At 37.2% G+C, this 24,523-nt stretch overlaps 1 protein-coding gene across 1 annotated transcript; it reads right to left on the reverse strand.

Annotated features, from left to right (window-relative positions):
* Positions 1-40: 40 nt before the first annotated feature.
* On the reverse strand, positions 41-22,897 carry ATP6V1E1 (ATPase H+ transporting V1 subunit E1). Its single transcript, XM_036759989.1, has 9 exons — positions 22,688-22,897; positions 19,579-19,644; positions 15,848-15,957; positions 15,563-15,629; positions 8,236-8,325; positions 7,460-7,528; positions 6,645-6,739; positions 5,270-5,357; positions 41-1,208 (listed from the first exon to the last, which is right to left on the reverse strand). Exons 1-9 carry the CDS (start codon positions 22,718-22,720, stop codon positions 1,146-1,148), a joined length of 681 nt encoding a protein of 226 aa, XP_036615884.1. The 5' UTR covers positions 22,721-22,897; the 3' UTR covers positions 41-1,145.
* Positions 22,898-24,523: the final 1,626 nt, after the last annotated feature.

Below are 24,523 nucleotides of genomic sequence, written 5' to 3' on the forward strand. Positions count from 1 at the left end.
ACAAACAAAATAAACATTAAAACAAGCAATGAACAAAGAATTGTTACCAGTTTCTTTATATCATTAATTACTTTTTATCAACAAATGAGCGCTGCATTGGATTTTAAGTTCTACCATCAATGGGGAGATCCTGGAGAAGTCATTTAGCCTTGCTTTAGTCATAATTGTTCAGAATTCCCTAAGTCTGCTATGAGAAAAAAAAAATGAGCATACAAATGTTTTCATTTCCCAAAAGAAAGGACTACAAAAGCCAGGTCTTTCTCACACATCCCAAGACTACTGTAGGAGAAAGATTGTAGAGGATGGTGCTAACATGGTCTTGAATGCAAATACACCGTAACTCACAATTTTAGCCGAAACCAATAAAAGTATTTTCCTGCCAAAAGTCTTAAAATCCTAAATGGATGTGTACCATATTACTATAGCATATAAGATCAGAGAGTAAGACAGACCTGGTAGACTTAAAAAAAAAAAGGTTAACAGGAGATGTAATAACTTGTGAACTAAATGCTCCAAAGTAGGTAGAAAGCTATTCTTTCCTAGAGAACACCCTAAACGTTTCACCTCATCCCTCAAATCTGAGAATGTCCTGAATAAGAGATTATTGTAGTTTGATCCACATTATCTTTTATTTTAATAAATAAAGCATATTCATAGTTTGGGTTTCTGAATCACAGATATAACTGAGGAAAGCCTCTAAGCCCAAATAGTTAACGGGTAATACTATTAATGCTGGAGTGAAGGCATGCTCTATATGCATTATTAAAGTAACCTACAGAAATAAAATACAAAGAGGCTATGATATACCTCACATACACAGCTCACTCCAATCTAAGGCAGATCACAGAAGGATTCTCAGTGAAAACCATGCAACTGTTATGTAATCCCCTTGTCTCTAGAATGTAGATCAGAACTTAGTCACTTTTAGATGAACTAGGTTACTTCTTGACAGTTTTAAGTCCATAAATCCTCTCCCAAAGTTAACATTTAGGCTGATGGCATTCTACACAAAGGTTACTCCACTGAAGAACACAGGACAATGTCAGAGCATCAGAAAGGAGGAATATTGATAGTTGTTTCTTCAATTTTAGACACACATAACTCATCAATACAGCAGATGGAATGGATCCCACCTCATCAGAGGCTTAGTCCAAAAATTTCCTATTGGCATTAGCACCAAACAAGGCCCCACGGACTTCTGGCATCATCTGCAAAGAGAAAGAATAGGTTTTTCCTCCCCTTTTAATAGTTCCAGTTGGTTAACTCATACAACATTCAGTAACTACTTTTTTTTTTTCAGTGCCTACCATATGCCAGATGGGCAGCTAGGTAGTGCAGTAAATACAGTGTCCAGCCTAGAGTCAGAAAGACTCATCTTTGTGAGTTCAAATCTAGCCTCAGATACTTAATAGCTGTGTGACCCTGGGCAAGTCACCTAACCCTGTTTGCCTGTTTCCTTATCTGTAAAATGAGCTGGGGAACTCCAATTATCTTTGCCAAGAAAACCCCAATGGGTTTTCAAAGAGTTGGACACAACCAAAACAACTGAACAAGCCAGGCAGACAAATGTGCCAGGCTACACTGGGGATATAAAGACAAAAATGAAACAGTCCATGCCCCTAAGGGCTTTACATTATGCTGAGAGGAAAATATATTAACATATAAATACAAAGTAGTATTAGTCGGAAAGGGGGCAGCTCGGTGGCACCATGGATAAAGCAATGGGTTTAGAATTAGACTTATCTTTGCGAATTCAAATCTGGCCTCAGACACTCACTAACTGTATGACCCTGGGGGCAAGTCACTTAACCCTGTTTGCTGCCTCAGTTTCCTTATCTGCAAAATCAACTGAAGAAGGAATATTTATGTTAATTTTAAGTGGTTGGGAGAGGAAGATGCAGCTCAGAAAAATCAGGAAAAGCTTCTTTTAGAAAATGGCACTTCAGCTGAAGGACGATTCTAAGGAGATGAATGAATGCATTCCAGCTGTGGGGATGGATGAAAGTATGCATAAAAGGAAGTTATGCATAATAAGCTTAAAAAGATAGGTTAGAGGCATAATCTGAAGGGCTTTAAATGCTGGAGTTTGCATTTCATCCTATGGTAATGGGGAACCACTGGAAATTTCCATGAGAGTGACACGGTGAAACTTGTTTTAGGAATATCACTTTGGCAGCTGTGAGAAATGGACTGGAGAAGGTAGAGAACAGGGAAACCAATTAGGAAGCTACTATATTAGTTCAGGCAAGAGATGGTAAAAGCTTGAACTAAGCAGAAGAAAAAGGAATAGGAAGGCAGAATTTGCAAGCTAAAGACCCTAAATACAACCAAAGCCTGTCCATCTGAACCAATTTGTTGGTCCTGTAAGGAGCTGGTGAGGTGTAACACCTGGTGAACATAAAAATCTGCCCTTGACTGACAAGTATGCAAAGATTTAAATTAAAGATCTCTTGCATGCAAAACTTGGTGAGTCAGAACTCTTATTTTGTTTGGGGCAAATGAGATCTTGCTAACTGAAAACAAAGGGGGAAAAAAGCTGCTCAATTCTTGGTTTCTGTTCTTTTCTATCAAAGAGAATGAAAATGACCAAAAAAAAAAAAAGACTAACAGGTAGTTGCCCCAAGCTAAAGAAGGAGAGAGCTCCTCTGGTTGAATCTAAGTCACCTGGCTTATCAGCTATACCACAGGGTCCTATAGAGAAGGTGCTACAATTGGAAGACGGACAAATATCCTGAGCTTGATTTTGTTAGGCAAACATCTAGAAAAAGAGGCAGTGATTACAAAGAGCTGGCCTGGGTTTCTTGTGGGCCACCTAGAAGGAACAGGCTATCCCACCCCAGCCCCAGAATTCATGTCTCAGCCCAGTAAAAGCAAGGCTTCATTCCATGGCCCTTGTGTGGGTAACTGGGGGGCAGGGGGGGAGATGAGAAAAGATTGGGGGATTCTTTGGCCAGTTATCCCCATACCAAGGATATTACCACTCTCTGGTTACTGTAATTCCCAAAATGAGCAGGCATACTTATAGGGCTCATGCCCTATAAGTTGTCCTTGCCATATTGAGATCATTCTTACTGAAAATGACTGTTTCTAAGCCAGAAAGTTACTCCCCCTACCCCACCCTAAAAAAGATTTGAAAAGAAACTGAAAAAAACACAAACTTCTTGCCAGTTATGACTACTTCAAAAACAAGTCATGCCAAACTCACCTCATTTCCCTTTTTGAAAGGATTACAAAACTAGTAGATGAGAGGAATACTGTCAATATAGATTACTTAGAGTATAGCGAAACTTTTGATAAAGTATCTCAACCTATTCTTGCAGAGAAGATGGAAAGATACTGTTTAGATAATATAACCATATGGATTTGGAAGCGGCTGGATTGCCAGATTAAATGGTTCCATGTAAACATTATCAGCTTGGTACTGATGGGGGAAGCATGTACAGATAGCAGATCTTCTGAAACAATCTTGGGGTTAAGCGGACTGCAAGTTCAATATGAATCAGGAGTGTGATGTGACAGGCACAAAAGCTAATGAGATCTTGTATTGAACCGAAGGGCATAACTTCAAGGAATAAGAAGGTTGACAGGCTGAACCAGAGGAAATGATTGGCAAAGAGGCATATCTACTTGATGTTAGGGAAAACTTCCTAACAAACCTCTACAAAATTGGAGTAGTGATGGTTAAGGTCCCTGTCTCCAATCAGAGGCTGGATGATCATTTTTCAAATAGTGTGGCTGAACTAGACAGCCAAGGAAGTTTTTTTCCAACTCTTAAATTGATATTTTCAAAGACAGTCACCCCATCCCCCTAAACTGTTTATTTAATAAGTCTTCCACACATCATAATTCAGCTAAGTGTATAAAGTATCCATTAATACTAGAAAGACTTCTTTAGAAAAATTTGGACTACTCTCCTACCAGGAATTTTTCCTACTGTAGGCCTGGATCATCCTACAAATACTTGTAAGTGTAGGAAGGTTTAATATGCGGAATAAAAGTATAAATGATAAAACATCTCCAACATTGTTGGTGCCTCCATTAACTCCTTCTGAGAAACTTAGAGAAGCACTTTAATTGTCAAAGGATTAGACTCATTTTCTTGCCCTTCTTACCACACACCTAGACTACTACCATAGACTCCCAATAAACCTTTTTGCCCCTATGTTCTACCCCTCCTCCCCAAACCATCCTTCATACCAGACTCATCTTCCTTATCTAAACACCTAGAGGGTAGGGACAGTATCATTTTGATCTTTGAATTCCCAGGTTTAGTTGGATGGCTGGTTGTTGTCCTTTGTTCTCAAAGAGGACAAAAATGATATCACTGTTAGAGTCAAGTTACAATTAGTTTGACTGGCTGATCAGACCAAAATGAGCTTGGAATGCAATAACACAAGTTGGGCACATATTTGGGGTGGATTCTTTTGAGCTACTTCAATTCTGCGTTTCTCATAGAGCACAACACCTTCTCTGATGAGGGCACACTATGCTGAGCAGTCCTGGGCAGTGTCTCTTATGTTACACAATTAATCTCAAAGTTCCTAAGAGAGACCATATTTTCAGACATGTTGCCCAGTAAGTGCTTTGCAAATACCTATTAGGTTGAATGGAACTGATCTGGTCATCTTGAGCTACTCCCTAATGCATTACTCTAGCAAGCATTTTACTGGAGACCAACCTGCATTCCTGGATGAGGAAGAAGTCCCTGCCACTACTGCAAACTGCAGAGTATTCAGGAGCACAGACGTATCCCCAGCTGGTTTTGTGGTGATCATTCAAGCCTGAATGTTCTGGCCCTGCAGTCACTTTTAAAAAATTGATTTTTGGGAAACAGATACTTCTCAAACAACTCCTTCTCTCACCCTGAAGTGCACTGCTCAAAACTCCCTAATAGAATGATTGCAGCAGCCATTCTTACAGGGATATTTACTTTATTTCCTTTCATTCCTAGAAGAGGACTTTGATTAGTATTTGCTACACATAGCAAAATACTATGCATAAACAGAGCTCAAAAGAGTTCTTTCTTTGACTCAAATCCTCTTTTATGTGAAGTATAACCTCAGTACATGGGACCTAGTGCCTGATAAATGTTCTCTTCAAGGTCACTGATCACGAGAGACCCCTCTATACTGACCTTTTCTAGAAACAAAGTGACAAAACCATCTTCATTTTCAGACAAGCCAAGGACATTTGTTCTCTCTACCCCTCCCAACCAAAGCTTGTATTTGGTAAATAGGGAAAGTGAACGTCGATGACTACTTCTACTCACCTGTTGGGCTATAAGATCCAGTCTACTTTCTAGGGTATTAGAAACCTTTATTTTACGATCCCCATTATAAATCTCAACACCTCCAGCTCTGCAAAAAATAGTAATAATTTTCAGATTCAAGAGGTACAAAGAATATCCTTGACAAGGCAGTATTTGGGCATAAAATACCAACAGTTTAAGAGAACCCTGCTCCTCCAAGCAACAAATAATAATATAATAAAAAATTAGTGCAAAAAAGCACACAATGGGTATAAAACTACAGTACAGGAAATATTTCAATTGATAATGTAACACCTGATCCAGTGAAAACAGTGTCGTTCATTGCCAAGCAAGCAGAAAAGGGAGGGCCCTAGTGGCTCTACTGCAATGGAACAATGAGTCCTGGCTTAAAATCCACTTCCTCCCCCAACATTCCACTATGATCACTCCCAAGCCCTCAAGACCTCAGCACCTCCCTACATAGCCTGGAGGTCAAGTCTTGTTATAAGGAAACCCAAGGGAAAAAATTCTTTTGGTGCACAAAAATTCTTTAGTATCAAACATCAGCTGGGACATGGAAATTCTTGTTTTATAAGCATTTATTTTGTAATAATTATGTTTTAATGGAATTTAATCTGATTATCTTTAAAATGTTTATCTATTGTCTTGTAATCATCATCTAGTTACTTATTTCATCTGTATTTGGTCTCTCTGCTTAGACCTAGTTCCCTGGGAATGAAGGATGTATCTTCTCTATTTTTTACTGTTGCTCCATCCTGTACAATGAAGGGCTCTCAACTGTAATCGCAGAGATAGTTCTAGCAAAGAATGTGGAAGGAGTTTAAGTCCCCAAGACCTGCTTTATAGCATTGGGGATCACAATGCTGACCACACCCCCCAAAACTGTCCTTGCCATGTCAGCATCCTATACTACAAAGGCACATCTTGTGGTCTATTCCAACTGCTTGCTGGCAAAAAGAGCCACCACAGTAACCTGAATTTCTTTTATGATATACTGCTCAAGGGCAGACAATATGTTATTTCTTTCTTTTTTTAGTTCCTTCTAAAACCTAGTGCACACAGCATTTAGCATATAGTAGCTACTTGATTTCTACCTCTGCTTGGAGCTGTGTCTGGAGCACATATGACACTTGGAAGCTGGCTTTTGGGACATCTCTCAAGTAATGAACAAGGGAGAGCAATATGAAAAAGCATACAAAGAAAAACCAGAGCCTTATAAAAGTGTTAGTTGTAAGCTCACTGTTCAATTCTACTATGGGGTTTTTAATGTGAGTTGCAGCTCCAAGTGCCTTGGAGAAATTATACCATAATAAATGTTAAGCAAAAGGACTCATCTTTGGAAGCTAGATATTAAAGCAATAATACTGCTGCTTACATTTCGTCTGGCAAGTATGCCTCCTGATCAACTTGGACATCAACATCCTTTGTAGTCGCAATCTTATACATAGGGATTGCTTTTTGCACTGCAGCCTAGAAAACAAAAGACAATAGTGATTAAAGGGTTTGGCAGCAACTTTGCAGTATACACAAATAAGAAAACATATGTGAATGTTCATTGTGATTGTACAGTGCTTAATAAATGCTGTCATTACACATCAAAGATCCAATAAAGTGTCAGAAGCACAGTGAGAACATCCCCTGTTCCAGCAATCTCTCCATTTTCTTTGAGAATTAAGTGAACACTGTACTAGGCTGGAGGTGTCAGAGATTTTATCATTCTACTTTTGTATCTGAAATTTCAGTTATTAATTATATTTATAAGTCATCTACTTTCTGGGGGAAAAAAGGTACTAAAGGGTGGGAGATCAATTTGCAGTTAGATTTTTAGGACCACTCCACTGCAGTGCACCAAAACAGTTAATAGAGAATATGTTCTGCCAATAAACCTTTATATGTTTAACTGATTTGCATGAGTGAGCCCTCTTACATATAGATTTCTTGAATTTCATATTTTTTTGTAACAGACTGACTCAATCCCACTGATAAATTAAACCCTTCTTAGAGGTTCAGTCAATGATAATAATTGGATGCTCTTATGAAAAAATTCATTGTTTTCCCCAGAGATGATAGTAAATAACAAATACTGTCTACATGCCATGTTTCAACTCCCCTGATTCAAGGTAGCCAGAAGTCCCAACAATTCCCTCTTAAAGAATGGAAGTTTTCTTCTCTTATAAACATGTTCTTTACCTTGACCAGAGGGAGATCCTCTTTCTTGCAACGGACAATCATTCGTGGCTCCAGCAATTGGTATAAACCCTGTGCAAGATAAGAATAGGTAGAACTGGCAGAAAATACAAAATAAAATCTTAAGACAGCAAAAGCAGAGAAAACTTTTCCTAGCACTTATTTCATATAGCTTAGAAAAAAAGATAATCATAAGTTTCCAAAAGATAACAGTATTTACATAAATAATAAAAGTGAAGTTAATGATTTTATTTGGTACCATAAAAATGCAGATAAGAGTGTCAGGTTAAAACAAAATCCAGTTTTTGTTCTTTATTGGCTACAGACAATAAGGAATAAGTCTTACTGTAATTAAGATATCATGAGATACTGTAATTAAGATAATTACATAATAGTATCAGACAACGAATAAATACATAGATTCTTTGGTCAAACTGCCAAAAATCAACATTTATAGTAAGGGTCTGTGATACAAACTGGAAGTTAGAACTTGAGTGTTCCAAACAAACTTTACTTGAATTATTTAGGATAAATTTGTAGAAAAATGCCATCAGGACCATTTTATTAGGCTAGATAGCACAGATTTCCATACTAGACAAGGAAAAGAGAGTAGAATCAATTAAAGGGGAGCTTTATTAAAAGAAAGTTAATGGAAATGAAATGATTTCATGATTAATAAGTTCCAATACTAAAGAAGGTAGTACTTAGTAAAAAGTTCTAGGAAATGGTTATTAGAAAGGGTGGGGCCTCTAACCATATTATATAGTGTGCAAAATTACCTGAAGGACCAGACCATCCAAAAGCACCTGATACCTGGTTGTATCTTTCACTACCTTGGAGAGTCTCTGTTTTGCTTCACTTAATAAGTCCTGAAAAGAAAGAATAAAGGAAAGGGGAAAAGTAATTTTCAAATCCTGAAAAATACTCCTTATGCCTGAAGATTAGGCAGCTAGGTGACACAGCGGATGGAGCTCTGGCCCTTGGATCAGAAGAACTTAAGTTCAAATCCGGCCTTGGACACTTAATAACTGTGTGAGTCTGGACCAGTCATTTAACCCTATTTACTGGTTTCCTCATCTGTAGAATGAGCTGGAGAAGGAAATGGAAAACCACTCCAGTATCTTTGCCAAGAAAACCCCAAATGGGGTAATGGAGAATTGCACATGACTGAAACAACTCAATAACAATTGCCAATCCTCTTTTAAAGAATAGTTTATTTTCATTTTTTAATAACTTTTAAAAAAATTTCTTCCTCCCACCACTGCCTCATTGCATAAATTGTTCTTACTTCAACTCTCTTTACTTTTAATCAATTCAAAAAGGTCTTCCCAGTTTCCATTAAAATTATTCATTTTGTCATTTATAATGGCACAATAACAATCCATTATATACATATGTCATGATTCGTTTAGTCACCCTCTTCATTTTTCAATTTTTCACTACCACAAAACAAGTTGCTATAAATATTTTCATTGGCTTAGTAGGGTTATACCTGGGTCAAAGAGTATAGATAAAGTTTGTTAACTTTCTGGGTCATAGCTCCAAATTGGCTGGACCAATTCACAGCTCCACCAACAGTAAACCAGTGTACCCTTTTTTTTCCCCATAGCCCTTAAAACATTTGTCATTTTCCTCTTTTGTCATCTTTGCCAGTGTCATAAGTAGTTATGAGGTGGATTCTTAAAAGTTGCTTTAATTTGGATTTTTATAATTATTAGGGACAGTATTTTTTCATGATTATTTATAGCTTGGATTTCTTTCTTTGAAAACTCTGTTCATTTTATTATGGTCTTCCTGTATCTAAAAAATCTAAAAGGTAAAGTCTTCCTTATTCCTCTGATTTGTTTCTGTATCCATTTTAGAGCTTATCTTGGTATGGGATAAACTGTTGGTCTAAACCTAATTTATGCTAGACTGCTTGTCCAGCAGTTGTTCCCCGAGTAACTATAATTTTCAGGATTATCAAACACTATGCTATTGTGTTTGTTTGATTCTGTATGTCATATACCTAAACTGTTCACTAATCACCTCTTTTTAGAAACAGTATCAAATCATTTTAATAATTACTGCTTTGTAGACATCTGGTACTGATTAACTTCATACCCACAGCTCTTATTATTAACCTTGAGATTCTTAGTCTTTTGTTCTTCCGTGTGAATTTTATTTTTTTCCTGGCTCTGCGAAATATTCTTTTGTGAATTTAGGTACTATTGTTATTTTTATTATACTGGCCTGACCTACATATGAGGAATTACTATTTCCCCAATTATATAGGTCTGTCTTTAATTCTGCAGTGAGTATTTTATAGTAAAATTCAAATACTACCTGAATGAATCTTGGTAGATACAGTCCCAAACATTTTATAGGTTGTTATTTTAAATGGAATTTCTCCTTCTAGCTATTCCTGCTGGTTTTCTTCATTATATATAGGAATGCCAATATTTTATGTGGATTTATCTCGTATCTTACAAAGTAGCTAAAAATTACTTCATTTTTAGTTGATTCTAGAGTTCTTTTAAGTAGATCATCTCAATTTATTTTCTTCTTTGCCTATGCTTATTCCCTCAATTTATTTTTCTTGTTTTGTTGCCAAATCTAGCATTTCTAGCACTACGTTAATTAGTAGTGATGAGAATACTTACTGGAAAGGCCTCTAATTTTATTCTATTACATGTTTGTTCTTAGATTTAGATAAATATTATTTACTATAGTAAGAAAAGGTCTTTTTATTTATATGAGTTCGAGAAATCAATGGCGAATTTTATCAAAATCCTTTTCCCTATCCTTTGGTATAATTGCATGTTTTTTAAAAAAATTATTTGTTATAGTCTTCCTTATATTGAACCAACTGGGCAGAGCAGCCTTAGTGTAAATCAAATTTGGTCACAGTGAACAATTTTTCTAATATGTTGTCATAGTTTACTTACTAATATTTTATCTGAAAATTTCTGCATCAAATATTCTTTGGGAATGCTGGTGTATGGTTTCTTTTCTTTGCTTTGTCTCTTCCTTCCTTTGGTAGCAAGACCATATTTACATCATAGAAAGAGAATGGAGGTAAGCCTTATTTTCTTATTACTGTAAACAGCTTATATAATATTGGAATCAAATTTTTGTTCTTTGAATGTTTGATACTCATTTATAAATCCATCTGTTCCTGATTTTCTTCTTCAGGAGTTCATTTATGGCTTATTCAATTTCTTCTGGCTTATTTAAATAGTATATTTCTTCTTTTGTTGAATGTTATATTTTTGTTAGTACCATTTTCTCTAAGTTATCAGCTTTGACAGTAGGGCAAAATCATTTCTGATTATTTCCTCTTCAACTGTTTTTCCTGTTTCAACTGTAAGTTCTCTTTTTTGATATGAAAAATTTGACTTTCTTCTTTTTATTATCCCCCCCCCAAAAAAACTCCCAACCAATAGATTCTAGATTTATCAGTTCAATGGACTTTTTGCTTTCAGTTTTATTAAACTCTTTAACTTTCAGATTTTTTACTTCGTTACTCAGTTGAGGATTTTTTGACATTATTCAAGGTTTTTTTTAAATTTCATATCCAATTCATTTTTTCTTTCCCCTTTGTTGATAAAATACTTTAGATATACATTTTCTTCTAAAAAATGCTTTAGCTGCATAAATCTAATATATCGTCTCATTGTCATATAATTTGATAAAATTTTCTATTGCTTCTATATAGTTCTTAAGGTTATATTTAGTCTCTTCAGTCCCCAATTTCTTTTTTTTTTTCTTTAAGGGCCCTTTATTGAATATAATTTTCTTCCCTAAAGAAATGAAGGCTTTAGTATTTCTGCTTTCTATATTTTTCGTGAGGTCTTTATGGGGCAGAGGTGACACAGTAGATAAAGTGCTGGGCTTGGAATCAAGCAGACTCATTTCCTTGAGTTCAAATTCAGCCTCAGACACTTACTTACTAGCTGTATGAGCCTGGGCAAGTCACTTAACTTTTTCTGCCTCAGTTTCCTTATCTGTGAAATGAACTTGGAGAAGGAAATGGCAAACTACTCCCATATCTTTGCCAAGAAAACCCCAAATGGAGTCCTGAAGAGTAGAACACAACTGAAAACAACAAAGCCATCCTGAAAGTTACTCAATTTTTTAACCTCAGAAACCTAAACTCTTCCTTCTTCCTCATTCTCCATAGTTAACCAGTTGCCAAATGACCACAATTCTACTGTTCTGAACAAGAATCTTCAGTGGATCCCTAATTGTCTCTAAGATAAAAATACAAATTCCTCAGTTTGGCATTTAAAGCCCTTCTTAATCAGGCTACAATGAATATTCCCATATCGGTTCCATATAACTCTTCTCACATTCCACCCAAACTGCCTACTTGCTGTTAACCAGATTTGACATCTTACCTGTCACTGCCTTGCCTTTGTACGAACTATCATGAATGCTTAGAATGCACTCTGCCTTCTCCCTTACTTCAAAGAATCCCCTAGCTTCTTGCCACATCCTACAATAACCTTCCTACAATTCTCTTCTCAAATTTTCTTGTATTTATTTGTTTACTTCTTTGTATCCTCACAGTAGGAAGTAAGCTGCTTAAAAGATGATTTTTCCTTTTTATCTTTGTATTTCAAGCAATTAAGACAGCGCTTTGCACATAGCAATTTAATAAATGCTTGCTGAATTGAATATGTCCCACAGCAGTTTATTCCACTTTGGGAGAGCTCTGATCATACATAAGACTTCCTCATAAAGCATAATTTTATCTCTTCAACACTGCTCTTAGTTTTACCCTCCAGGAGCAAGTAGAACAAGTATACCCACTCTTCCAAATAACAGTGCTTCATAAAGCCATCTCCCCTGCCTTATCTCCCCTCCCCCAAAGGCTTCTCCTTCCTCAGGTCTCCCTTCCCCTTCCCCCCAGTTCTACTGACATCCTCACAAAGCATGGAATCTCTATATGATCTCCAGTATATTAATTTACTTCCTAACACATGGCAACCTGAACTGAGCACAATATGCCAAATGTTCAAGGTGGAGGACAAAAAGACTACTACTTCCTTTATTTCTGGACACTATCCTTTTTTTTTTTAATTAAGAACTCAACAATGACAAACACAAACATTTCCATATACAGAGAATGGGAAATGAGGTTTGCATATAAATCAATGAGTTTCTATTACATACATCTTGCTATTTTTTTAAAGTATATTTTCCCAAGACAATTCCAAAGGTCTCATGATGGAAAATGCAATCCACATCCAGAAAAAGAACTGATGGAGTCTGAATGCAGATTGAAGAATACTGTTTTCACTTCCTTTATCTTTTTTGGGACTTTCCTTTTGATTTGTTTCTTCTTTCACAACACGACAAATACGGATATGTTTTACGTGACTGCACACATATAACCTATTTAAAATTTTTACGTTCAGTGAGAGAAGGGAGAAAATTTGGAACTCAAAATTAAAAAAAAAAAGAAAGTTAGAAATTGTTTTTACATGTAATTGGGAAAAAATAAAATACCATTAAAAAAAACCAAAGCTACTATTTCGGCACACAAAAGTATATAATTTTTTTTGTTTGGTTTTGGCAGGGCAATTGGGGTTAAGTTACTTGCCCAAGGTCACACAGCTAGTAAATGTGTCAAGTGTCTGAGGACGGATTTGAACTCAGGTCCTTCTGACTCCAGGGCCGGTGCTCTACTCACTGAGTCATCTAGCTGCCCCAAAAGTATATAATTTTTAAAGACATATTTTAAATTTAAGACAATAGTCCCAACACTGTCCAGATTGTCTTGAGTTCCATTTTGAACTTCCTTCTACTTTCTTCTGTGTATTTAAGGCCTCACTGACATTTGTTTGGTTTTTTGGCATCATCATAATTACTACCCACTCCTTTGCCTCACAAATCTCTCCCCTCAAGTACAGTCAAGCAAAACAACCTCATGAACTCATTACATCTGAGAGTATACTGTTTTGCACCTATAGTCCATTATCTCATTGTCAAGAAATGCGGAATGTGTTTCATCCTTTAGAATAGAGGCTGGCTACTGAACTGATCCAAATTCTTACATCCTTTTTAGTTATTCTTCTTTATTTTATACATTGTTCTTGAGGTTATGTTCATTTCATTCTTCATCAGTTAATCACCATCCTTTTCGTCATTTCTTTTTTTTTTTGGAGGGGGAAAGCAGGGCAACTGGGGTTAAGTGACACTCCCAAGGTCACACAGCTAGTAAGTGTGTCAAGTGTCTGAGGCCGCATTTGAACTCAGGTCCTCCTGACTCCAGGGCTGGTGCTCTACTCACTGTGCCACCTAGCCGCCCCCATTTCTTACCACACAATAATATTCCACTACATTCACATATATAACTTGCTGAGTCATCCCCCAATTGACAGGGTACTCACTTTATTGCCAGTTCACTGCTCCCTCCTCATCCCTTCCTCCTGGCTTCCTTCAAGAACCAGCTAAAACCCCATCTTCTAAAAGAAGCCTTTCCCATTTCCCCCTCAATTCTCACACCCTCCCCCTGTTGATTATCTCCTATTTACCATCTATGTATCTTATTTGCACATAGTTGTTTGTATTTTGTTTCCACTATTAGACCTTGAGTTGACCTTTGACCTGGACAGCAGGAACTGTCTTTTGGTTTTCTTTATATTTTTATCAATTAACACAGTGCTTGACACATAGTAAGTACTTAGGACAAAAGATGGGAATGGCTAATCTTGGGAGGGATAGGCCCACTGGTGATTGTTGTTGGAATACACACATACATCCACACAACACACTTTCCCTTTTCTTCTTTAAGGTAAGTGACAAGTAGTGGCATTGCTGGGTCAAAGGCTATGCACAATTTAATGACTTTTGAGGTATATTCCAATTTGTATGTTTCATTAGTAACTGGGAACATTTTTACATATGGTTGTTGATACCTTGCCTGTCTTCTTAGAGCTGCATGTTCATAATCAATTGAATCTACTGAAAAAAGGTTCTTGATTTATATGTATATATGATATATAACATACATATATATGCATATATGTGTGTGGATACATACAAACTCTACCATCTAAAACTATTAAGTTATCAAAGGATATATTATGGAAGTATTTCTATAATAAATTAGAAGATATTTTTCAGCATTTTCCACTTCTAAAAGGATTGTTTTCAATAAATAGAACAAAGAAATAAACTAGATGTTCCAAATTACAAAAACTAGTATTTGATCATAACTATATGAATGTGGTAAAACTCTTGGCACTAACACTAAACAATGTTATGGCATTTACATCATAAACTTCTCTGATACTTTCTAGATCTGTGAGCACTCCCTCCAATGTTGTGAAAAGTGCAAACCACCCAGGCCATTCTGTCTTGTAATATTCTTGTCCATTTCCTCCCAACGTGCTTAGGGGCCTTTCTCTATGTCTCTTGACTTAGACACCAATGGGTATCAATGAAGTATGTAGGCTATCCATGTTATTCCCCACACTTGCTGCATGGCTGACCATTTCTGCTAGTTATCTCTTGACACATCTTAGACAATTCTTCATTTGTAATAAATTCACAAACCCATAATGCTTTGAATTTTGTAAATGGCACCTGCAATAAAGTTACACTTTTTGTGTTACTGGAGAATGTTGTAACTAACTACACGAATTATGATCAAAAAGGATTAGTATTCTTTAAAATAGTTAATGAACTAGTTGAGTCAATCAATTCTAGGGGGAAACTACCATTATTCACAGAAGGCTAAAAATTGTTTAAGACATAAATTATTAGCTACTTGGAGCTACGAACATTTTGTATTTCTGTTCCATTAGACAAACTGAATTAGTCATAAAATTCTTCCCATTCTCTGAGCTCAGCAGCATAAAAGATGAATTATCCAATTTAAGAACCGGTCTGCAAGCCAGCAATAAAGGATTCTAATTTGAGAGCTGTTCTCTATAATTCGAGTAGCAATTATAGAAATTCTTTTGCCAAGTTACTTATATTTGACCTAAACATTTTTTGACATTCTATCTGTTTAAAAATCAAATCATCAACCATTTAATGGAGTCAACTGGGTCAATTCAATCCCTATCAAAGCAAAGTACACTGGAAAAAATACCACAGGGGCTAGATACTCACTGAGATGAGGTCGTCTCTGGCTCTGAGGACTTTCAATCTTGCCTGGTTCATCAAGTTGGACATCTGACTGGAAGTTGCATGGAAACATAAGAGTCAGTACAGAGTGCTTTTAACAACAGCAGCAGAAGTTGCTATACATTCTGGACAAAGTGCAAATGCTTTTCTTTACTGGAGGTAATATTTACCTATGTTGTACCCAATGATTTCAGTGAGTGCCATTACTAAAGCTCTTTACTCAAAAGTGGAAAAGTTTACTCGAAAGACCAGGAAGTAGAAGCTACTTACATTTTCTTCTGCTGCTCAATTTGTTTCTCCTTCTTCTCATAATATTCCATTATCTTCAGTCTCTGTGTTTGCACAAGACGACCCTTCTCAATGTTGAACTCTTCTTCTGCCTACATGGAACCAATTTACATTCAGATAAGAGGCACTAATTACTGACCAAAAAAGGTTCCAATATAGCAGCAAACTTGTCCAAACTCCTGTGTGACATGTGTTTTGTCATAACTATGTCATTCAATGAGGAAAACCTGAAATTTACTCTGCCTCATCTCATTATCAGAATTTGCTTTTTTAGCTTTAATATCTGGAAAATGAGAGACAGATAATTCTCAAATACATACAGGAAAGGCAGTTTGATGTAGGAAGAAACACTGAACTTGGAGTTAGGCAATACTGGGGTTCAAATCCTGCTTTTATCTTTACTGGTTAACCTATGAACCTTAGTTTCTACATCTGTAAAATGGAGACAATACTTATAAGCATTTACCTTATAAAATTATGAAGATCAAATGAAAAATATGTCAAGTGCTTTGCAAACTTTTAAGATGATATATAAATGTCAGTTATTACTAAAAACAAAGATTAACTGGCCTTGAGAAACTAAAAATATTTGATCCAAGAATTTGTATGCAAATGAGGCAGAAAAACATTGTCTCCAGAGATGATAAATTTTTTTCAAGAAAAGTAAATGTTAAAATTCTGTATTTAAACTTACTTTTCTCATATAAGGACATAAAATTCTGACTTTTCCTCCTATTCTGTATATCAGTAGTCCATGATTAACAAATAAAATTAGGGATTTGAAAAAATGAGCTAAAATTTATAATTAAAACAGTTTAGTATTTAAAAATAGCTAAGTCTTCATATTCTGAAAAAAATCAAACAAACAGAAAAAAAAACAACTTAACAGCTTATCTCCTTTCCCATCATGGTAGATGAAGATGTTACAGATAATGCTAAGATTTCAATATCTGAAGAACATCAGATAGATAACGGGCCAAAAAGAAACGAATATAGTACAGTAATTACAGTATAGTAATCATCAGTAAAAGGCCGCAGCATTTGTGATCATCAAAACACGATCACACAACAAAAAAATCTCGTACTGTTGAGTTAGTCAAATGTGTCAGAAAGTTATAGAGTGATTTTCTTTTTCCTATGTCTATAAAAGCCAACACGGCCAACTTTAAGGCTGTATCTGTATGCTGGGACAGCCTTGGAGTTGGGAAGATGTGGGTTTATGTCCTGCCTCTGACACATACTAGATGTGACATCTAAGCTCAGTGTGCCAGGAAACATTATAAGGCTAATTTACCAAAATTACAGATGGAATTCACTAGAGGAATTCCCTGAGCACAAAAAAAAATTGGGAAGTTAACTTTAAATAATTAAAGCCAAGGCCAATGCACCAAAATGTACCTTTGATTCCTTCTTGTCTTTTCTAGCCAAATGCCTCCACCAGCATCTCTATTTCTTCATCTATTATTCTTATCTTCACTTTCTTCCAATACACCTACTATCTTCCCCCTCTTCAAAACACCACCAGTTAACCATTTATCTTTCCTCCTCTTCTCAACTAAAGTACTTGAAAAAGCATATCTATTATCAGTGCCTCTACTGTGTCTTTTCAAACTCTCTTCTAAACTCTGGCTTCTGACTTCAACTGAAACTGCACTCTCCAAACCACTGATCTCTTAACGGACACACAGAATGACCTATTCTTAACTCCTATCCTCTGTAGTATTTGACACTACAAACCACCCTCAACTCCTAGATACTTTCTGTGGCCTAAGGTTTTGACACTGCTCTCTACTTCCCTTTTCCATTCCTTTTCTTTTCCTCAATGTCATCCAGAAAGTTCACTAAAGGTTAGTGTCTCGATAGTAAAATGGGGATAATAATGATACCTACCTCACATGGTTACTGTGAAGACCAAATGAGATAAACTGGTAAGGAATTTAGTAAGTGGCTAGCACATAGTATGTTTAAACAAGGCTCAGTCCCCTCTTTTCTTTCAGTGTTTTCTCACTGGATAATCTTATCACTTCCCATTGTTTCATCCCTATGCACACAATTACCAGATCTATTCTATTTATCCAGTCCAGTTTTTCCCTATGGTTCCAATCTTGCATCACCAACATCTAGTAGGACATTTCAAACTGAGTGTCTCCTATACATGTCAGACTCAAAAATGTCCAAAAGTGAGATTTCCCCCCAAAATCCTCCAGTGGTTTGAACCTCCCAATTATATTGTTAGGTATCATCCTTAAATTTTTGCTTGTACTCACCCCACAATCCACTGCCAAATCTTTCTACTTTCATAACTAACTTCTCTTGAACATGTGCCATTCTCTCTATTCACTCTAGTGCAGGCTCTCAACAGCTCTCACTTCAGCTATAACAGTCTTCTAATTAAATGCCCTACCTCAAATATTCCCCCTCTTCAATCCATCCTCCACCTAGATGTTAAAGTGACTTTTCTGAAGTGTAGATATGAAGATGCCATTCTCCCCCACCAAAGAAACTTCAGTTGCTTCTTCCTACCTCCAGGATCAAATAAATATAAAGCCCTTTGTTTGGCATTTAAAGCTCTTTATAACCTAGCCCCTTTCTACTTTTCCAATCTTCATATGTGCTATTCCCTTCCAAAAACTCTCCTATCTAGCCATGCTGGCTTACCTGATGTTTCTCAACATGTGACTCTTAGAATCCATGGCTTCCTTTTAGGTTCAGCTGAAGGGCCATCTCCTCCAGGAGGACTTTCCTGATCACCCCAGCTGCTAGTGACATTCCCTCTTAGCATCCATCTATTATATATTCATTTTATGTTTTGATTTATGTATGTTGAGGGCAGACTCTTTTTTGCTTTTTCTTTGTAACCTCAGCTTGGCAAAGCATTTGGCACTTTGTAAGTACTTGCTAGTTATTAAAGCAGGGGCTCTTAACCTTTTTTCTGTGTTATGGACTCCTTAGGCAAGCTGGCGAAACCTATGGACCCTGCCTCAGAATATTTTTTTTTGCTGGCAGGGAGATTGGAGGGGTGGCGTGTTGTTTTGCTTTTTAATGAGACCTTATCATGGCAATTTAGTTTCAGAAATTTCTTGTTTAAAGAAGAAAAGGAAAGGCTGTCTTTTATGCTACTAATTATACAGTATTTATCAGGTGCCTCATTTTCATCATTTTATTTGCATACTTTCCACATGGAACTTTTATGCATTATTCATATTTATAATATTGTTTGACCTGGAAAAAATAATTTCAAAAAGTTTCATAGGATTAACAAGGAAACTAATTATATTGAAATAGAAACAAAATATTCATACTGCAAGCATGGCTGTACACTTCTGGTTTTCAGAAGTGAAAAATCTACATCTATCTTATTTCCATTAAAGGAATCCTGAGGTGTTCCTCATAGCCTAAATTAATTTGTGAGGAAAAAAAATGACAGTGCTTACAAAACTGTTTTCTGTATACAAAGACCATTTTTTTTCCTGGCCCTAGGATAATAGGCTATAGTCTGTTCAAAGGCATTCAATGTCTAAATTCCAAGTTTCCATAGGAAAATTACTCTTCTCTGATGGCCTTATCAGAGCATTTGCAACTGAGAATTTCTAGGAAGTTGATTTCTGAATTTCACTGACACTAACAGGATAAATGCTTATTTCCCCTAAATCAACTAGTCATATAAAGAATTACAAATGTACTAATACTTCGCTAAAGATCATTAATCTTACCTTTGCATCTATTTCTTCGGCCTTCTCATTTGCTTCCTGTTCAATGAAAGCCATCATGTGTTTGATCTGTAAGAAGAAAAAATTTGATTTCCTTCTGGCTCTAGAAATACTTTAAAGTATGCACCTCTCAACAATTCTCTACAGTCTTGGATGAGACTCTAGGCTAACCTATTTAATCAAATTTATTGATAACAATTGGGCCTAAAAACAGTAACTGGTGAATTGAAAATTAAAAAGAAATTATCTACCAACTCCTTTTTTTTTTTTCTAGATCATTATGTCCCATAAAATAAATGCTTTGTAGAAGTACAAGGTAGCCTGGGAACCTTTGTGGATTTAACTCTGGAAGTAGTGTAATGCTACTTCTTTTTTTGGAGGGGGGAGGGCCAGGCAATTAGGGTTAAGTGACTTACCCAAGGTCACCCAGCTAGTACATGTCAAGTGTCTCAGGCTGGATTTGAACTCAGGTCCTCCTGACTCCAGGGCCGGTGCTCTATTCATTGCGCCACCTAGCTGCCCCTGACACTACTTACTTTTTAATAATGCTCTACAAATAATACATTATGAACATATTTTGACCATCTGAATATTATAACATTTCTGCATAGTGAAGTAAATCAGGAATACTACCCAAGGGATGCTATGTCTTATTAAACTGGTATCTTCAAAAGCAGGTTTTTCATATATCTAAAAACACCTATAAAAATCTACACAGATAATCATGAAACTTTTGTACCTTACACATGAACAATAGACTTCAAGTTCCAAGTCTTAGAATGTTCTGGATCACAATATCATTACTCTTAAGTTTATTATACTTGTGGAAAAATACAGTGATTGTATGAGGGACCTCAGAGACACAGAGGATATGATTGGTGCTATTCAATTTGAAGCAACTTGTTTGGTCTGCTAGTTCCTGAGGTTTTAAATTACTTTAACTAAAACAGCAAAAAGAAAAGTAGGTATTTATAAATGCTACAGAAGCCTTGTTTAACATAATATTGTCCCCTCGCTCAAACCTGCATTATCTGCCTTTTGTTACTCCAGAGGGAGGAAGCAACTAGTTCTGACTAGATCAGTGCAGATCTCTTAAAAGAGTCCAGTGGACTGTCAAAGAGGACAATGTGTTCTACCTCAGAGATTTGTGGGAAAGAAAAGGTTTCGCCTCAAAGCAGAAGATTCTGGCTCTCAGAAAGATAACAATCCTCTTCCCTCAAATTCCCACAAATGCAAATTCACTGTAGAATAAACTTAGACAACAGACATTTTGCTAAGCAAAAGAGGTTCCCTAAAGAAAATATACAAAATAGAATTCCTTATATTTTAACAACAAAATGTTTTAGCAATCTTTAAAAAATTACTCAAAAAAGTATTACACAATAAAATATAAATTTAACATCCAATAAATCATCAATGTTGGCTGAATTATATAAAATCAAACGAAACAACATTTTTAAAGTATTTAGCACTTAGCCTGGCACACAATAGGCACTACATAATTGCTTATTCCCTCCCCCTTGCCCCCCAACTAACAAAGCAGTTAAGTTTATAGACAACTGACTAGATTCTTTTGTACCCAAATACCTATACATTTTGACACCTGTCACTTAGCAGAAACAAATAGGAAAAAATTGATTCTTTGGATCATACTGGGAGCAAATCTACTTTAACTAGGGAGACTTCTAGAGGCATGGGGGAAGAGGGGAGAACAGCCTTCAAGTCATAGGTTTAATTAATTAAAGATTCAAACTTTTGGTTCCCTTGAGGAATTAAGAAAACACATTCCCTTGGTTACTTTACTTCAAGAAGCTACTATTCATTTGCAATGCATACCAATACAAGATTTCCTATAAGTTTTTCTAAACTAAATTTTAATTAGAACTCGGCAGCAGTTAAAGCTTAAAAAGATTGCTCTCCCTCTTAGTGGAGTAACAATCAAATTAGTAAATAATATATAGTGAGTGTCATTTCCAAGCCTGAGAGAAAAAAATTCTATATTCTAATGTGGTTTCATCCCATTCCTCACCCAGCATATTCACCAGTCTGTGAATATGAGTCAGATAATCTTCCAACTACCTCAAAATATGTCAATTCAGGGGCTTCTCTCTAAATTGGTTTCTACCATTTACCTGCTAATATGATCTTAGTTTCCTTGTCTGTAAAAACCCTTTCGGCAAGGGTATTTAACTCTTCACTGCTAAGTATTCAAATGGAAATTACTTATAAGTGTAATCATTCTTCTTTCTTTGAAAAGATTCTCCATAAGAAATCAAGAAATGATACAGACAGTGGTAAAGAAAATGCAAATATTTTAAAGTGCTGTTTTTGAACTCACAAGGTAGGTTTTAATTGAATCAGAGAATGTTATGGATAGAAGGGACCTCGAAGATCATCCTTAATCTTTTCTCAGACTGTTTTTAAAGCCATAAAATAAAATACGTAAGATTACAAAGCAAACCGATTATATAAATGATAAGACTCTTCTTCGATCTAAACCAATCTTACTGAAAAGGAAAAAAAGACCTCGAATAGTTAGTGTCTTGCCCAAGATCAGAGGCAGAGATAAAAATAGAGCCCGGGTCTCCTGACTCCCAATCTAGTGCTCTTCCCCCCATACTTCCTTTTTCTTGCAAATTACGTGTAGGCTATGGCGGAATACTTTAGGGCTGCTCTGTCGGGAAACACGGTAAATATCGCAGAATCACATTTAAAGCCCCTAAAAAACCCAACCCGAGATGAGCGAGGCGAATTTCTAACACCCCTTTCCCTCCCTCTGCCCCCTACTAAGCAATGTCCCAACGGAGCCGCGCACGGAAAAGGGGCCTAGAGGCCGTCAGGAGACAGTCATCCTCGGTCCCAAAGACTCAGATCCCGGGACAGGATCGGAGCTAAGAGGTCACTGGAGGTGGGGGAATTACTGCAGTGGGTGACCTTCCCCACGTCGCCCTCCCCTGGACAACACGACCCCAGGGCGCTCAGGGGGGAAGGCCACGGAGGCTACGAGGCTCCCGGTCTCCCTAGCGTTAGGAGAACCACTTATCCGACCCAACATCTCCCGGTCCGTCAACCTCAGAAAACTGACGCGGGTTCGAGAGTGTGGGCCCCGTACCTGCTTTTGGACGTCGGCGTCGCTGAGAGCCATGGTGACAGCAGCTACCCCTACACTGATCTGGCAGCCTCAGAGTACAGCAGAAGATGAAATAGCCGTGGAGGCCCGGCGCTCCGGTTTCTCTTCACTCTACAAGCTCAGCTTCCGGTTCCGGTCAGCTGCTCCTCCAGATACGGCGAGCGCCCCGTTTTTCCTTTTCCCTGGTAGCCCACGGGAAAAAGAGGAGTCGGAAGCCCCGCCTACTTTCCCGCCCCCTCGTTGCATAGTAAATGTGAGGCTGTGAGGCCTAAGCTATTAGACTGCTGGCTGCTAGCTGTGTGGTATCCGAAAGCGTCTAGCCTAGCCTTTGTATTTCTTTGTACCCAAATACTATATTTCTACGCTTGTCATTCAGAGTAAACAGAAAAAATGAATTTCTTGTTTGAATAATTCAGGAGGCTCATCTACTTTAGCCAGGAAGATTTTTTGTTTGCTGTGGAGGAGGGTGTGGACTCCGAGTCTCAAATTTATGTAAAGACAAACACTATAGAAAGTACCTATTTTAAAAACCTTTCTATTGACAGCTTTTGATTTTACATCACCATTTCAGAATTTATCCTCATGATGGGGTGCTTGTGTTTGGACCCTAATTCTAACAGCCTCTGCTTGGGTGCTTGTGCCTGAACCCCAATTCCAAAACACATCCAGTTCTAAACACATATTCTGTTCCAGGCAGTTTCCCTCTAGCTAAAGGGCAGTGTGCCCCAGCTTATCTCTGCTTCTTCCTCAGCAAGCAGCTGTGCCTATCTGTAGATTGATTCCCCCATGCTGATAATTGACTGTTCACTGAGTCATGACCATATTTGCTAGTTACTGACCTTTCTAATATGTATCCTAGACATAGTATTTTGTCTAACAAGACATTAGATGAAAAGCTACATAGAGATTGCTTGTTAGCCCTGACTGATTAGTTTCAGAGTCAAAACCATACCCCCTAATAGCCCCCCTCCTTGGGCTATCTCCCAGTGAACTCTGGGTAATATGCCTGCGTACTAGATACTAAAAGTACATGTTCCTTTAAGAACTGACCACCCCTTAACCACGCCCTAATCCCACCCCAAAACACCCCTAAAGCTCTCCCTGCACCCCTCTAAGGTTACAAGTTCCCTGAGAACTCTTGCCTGCTGTAAAGCATAATAAATCTTTGCCACCTTGACTTAAAGAATGCTTGAGATCATAAATTCATTGCAGACACCCCAACCCTCTCCAGTACTTGGGTCATTGAGGGGCACTCCCCCTCAACTGGGAACTCCAGTCCTGGGAACTTCAGCTTTGGGATCCCTGAATCCCTGGGTTTTTCTCCCTCAGTACTCCTGTCTCCTACCCAGAGAGCTACCCCTTGGAACAGAGATCTCCAATACCCACTCTGGGTTATTTCCCATTTTACACTTGAACCTGAGGCTTGGGTCCTATGCTTGGGGTTCTAGGAGTAATCTGTGTATACTTCTACAGCTCCTGAGCCCCCACCTTCGTGCTGATAATTAAATTCATCAGTTCAGTTAATAACCAAACCTTCAGCAAAGGCCTTTACTAAGACAATTGTTCTAAAACATCTCTCCCCACCCCTAAATTTGGGGCTCAATCTCACAGATACACACAGTGTCCACAGGAAGACTGAACTGGGACAATAGTAAGACACACATATAGGGAATACACATGACAAAAAAAAAGTAACGGACCCTAGGACTGGAAATGCTTTCTCCCTTATCCTCACAAATTTCCCTAAGGGTTCACTTTTGGTATAAAGGGAGCTCAATCAGGCTCCAAGGTTCTGTGCCTTTCTTGAGTACAAAGCTG

This window comes from Trichosurus vulpecula, chromosome 5 (assembly GCF_011100635.1).
Source record: "Trichosurus vulpecula isolate mTriVul1 chromosome 5, mTriVul1.pri, whole genome shotgun sequence".
Lineage (NCBI taxonomy): Eukaryota > Metazoa > Chordata > Mammalia > Diprotodontia > Phalangeridae > Trichosurus > Trichosurus vulpecula.

Excerpts from the sequence above, each read along its gene's own strand:
- ATP6V1E1 (XM_036759989.1), bottom strand. The coding sequence starts at position 22,720 with ATGGCTCTCAGCGACGCCGACGTCCAAAAGCAG. Across the intron at positions 8,326-15,562 it reads CCAGAGACGACCTCATCTCA|GACTTATTAAGTGAAGCAAA; the intron begins GTGAGTATCTAG and ends CTTTCTTTTCAG. Across the intron at positions 6,740-7,459 it reads AGGATCTCCCTCTGGTCAAG|GCTGCAGTGCAAAAAGCAAT; the intron begins GTAAAGAACATG and ends TTTGTTTTCTAG.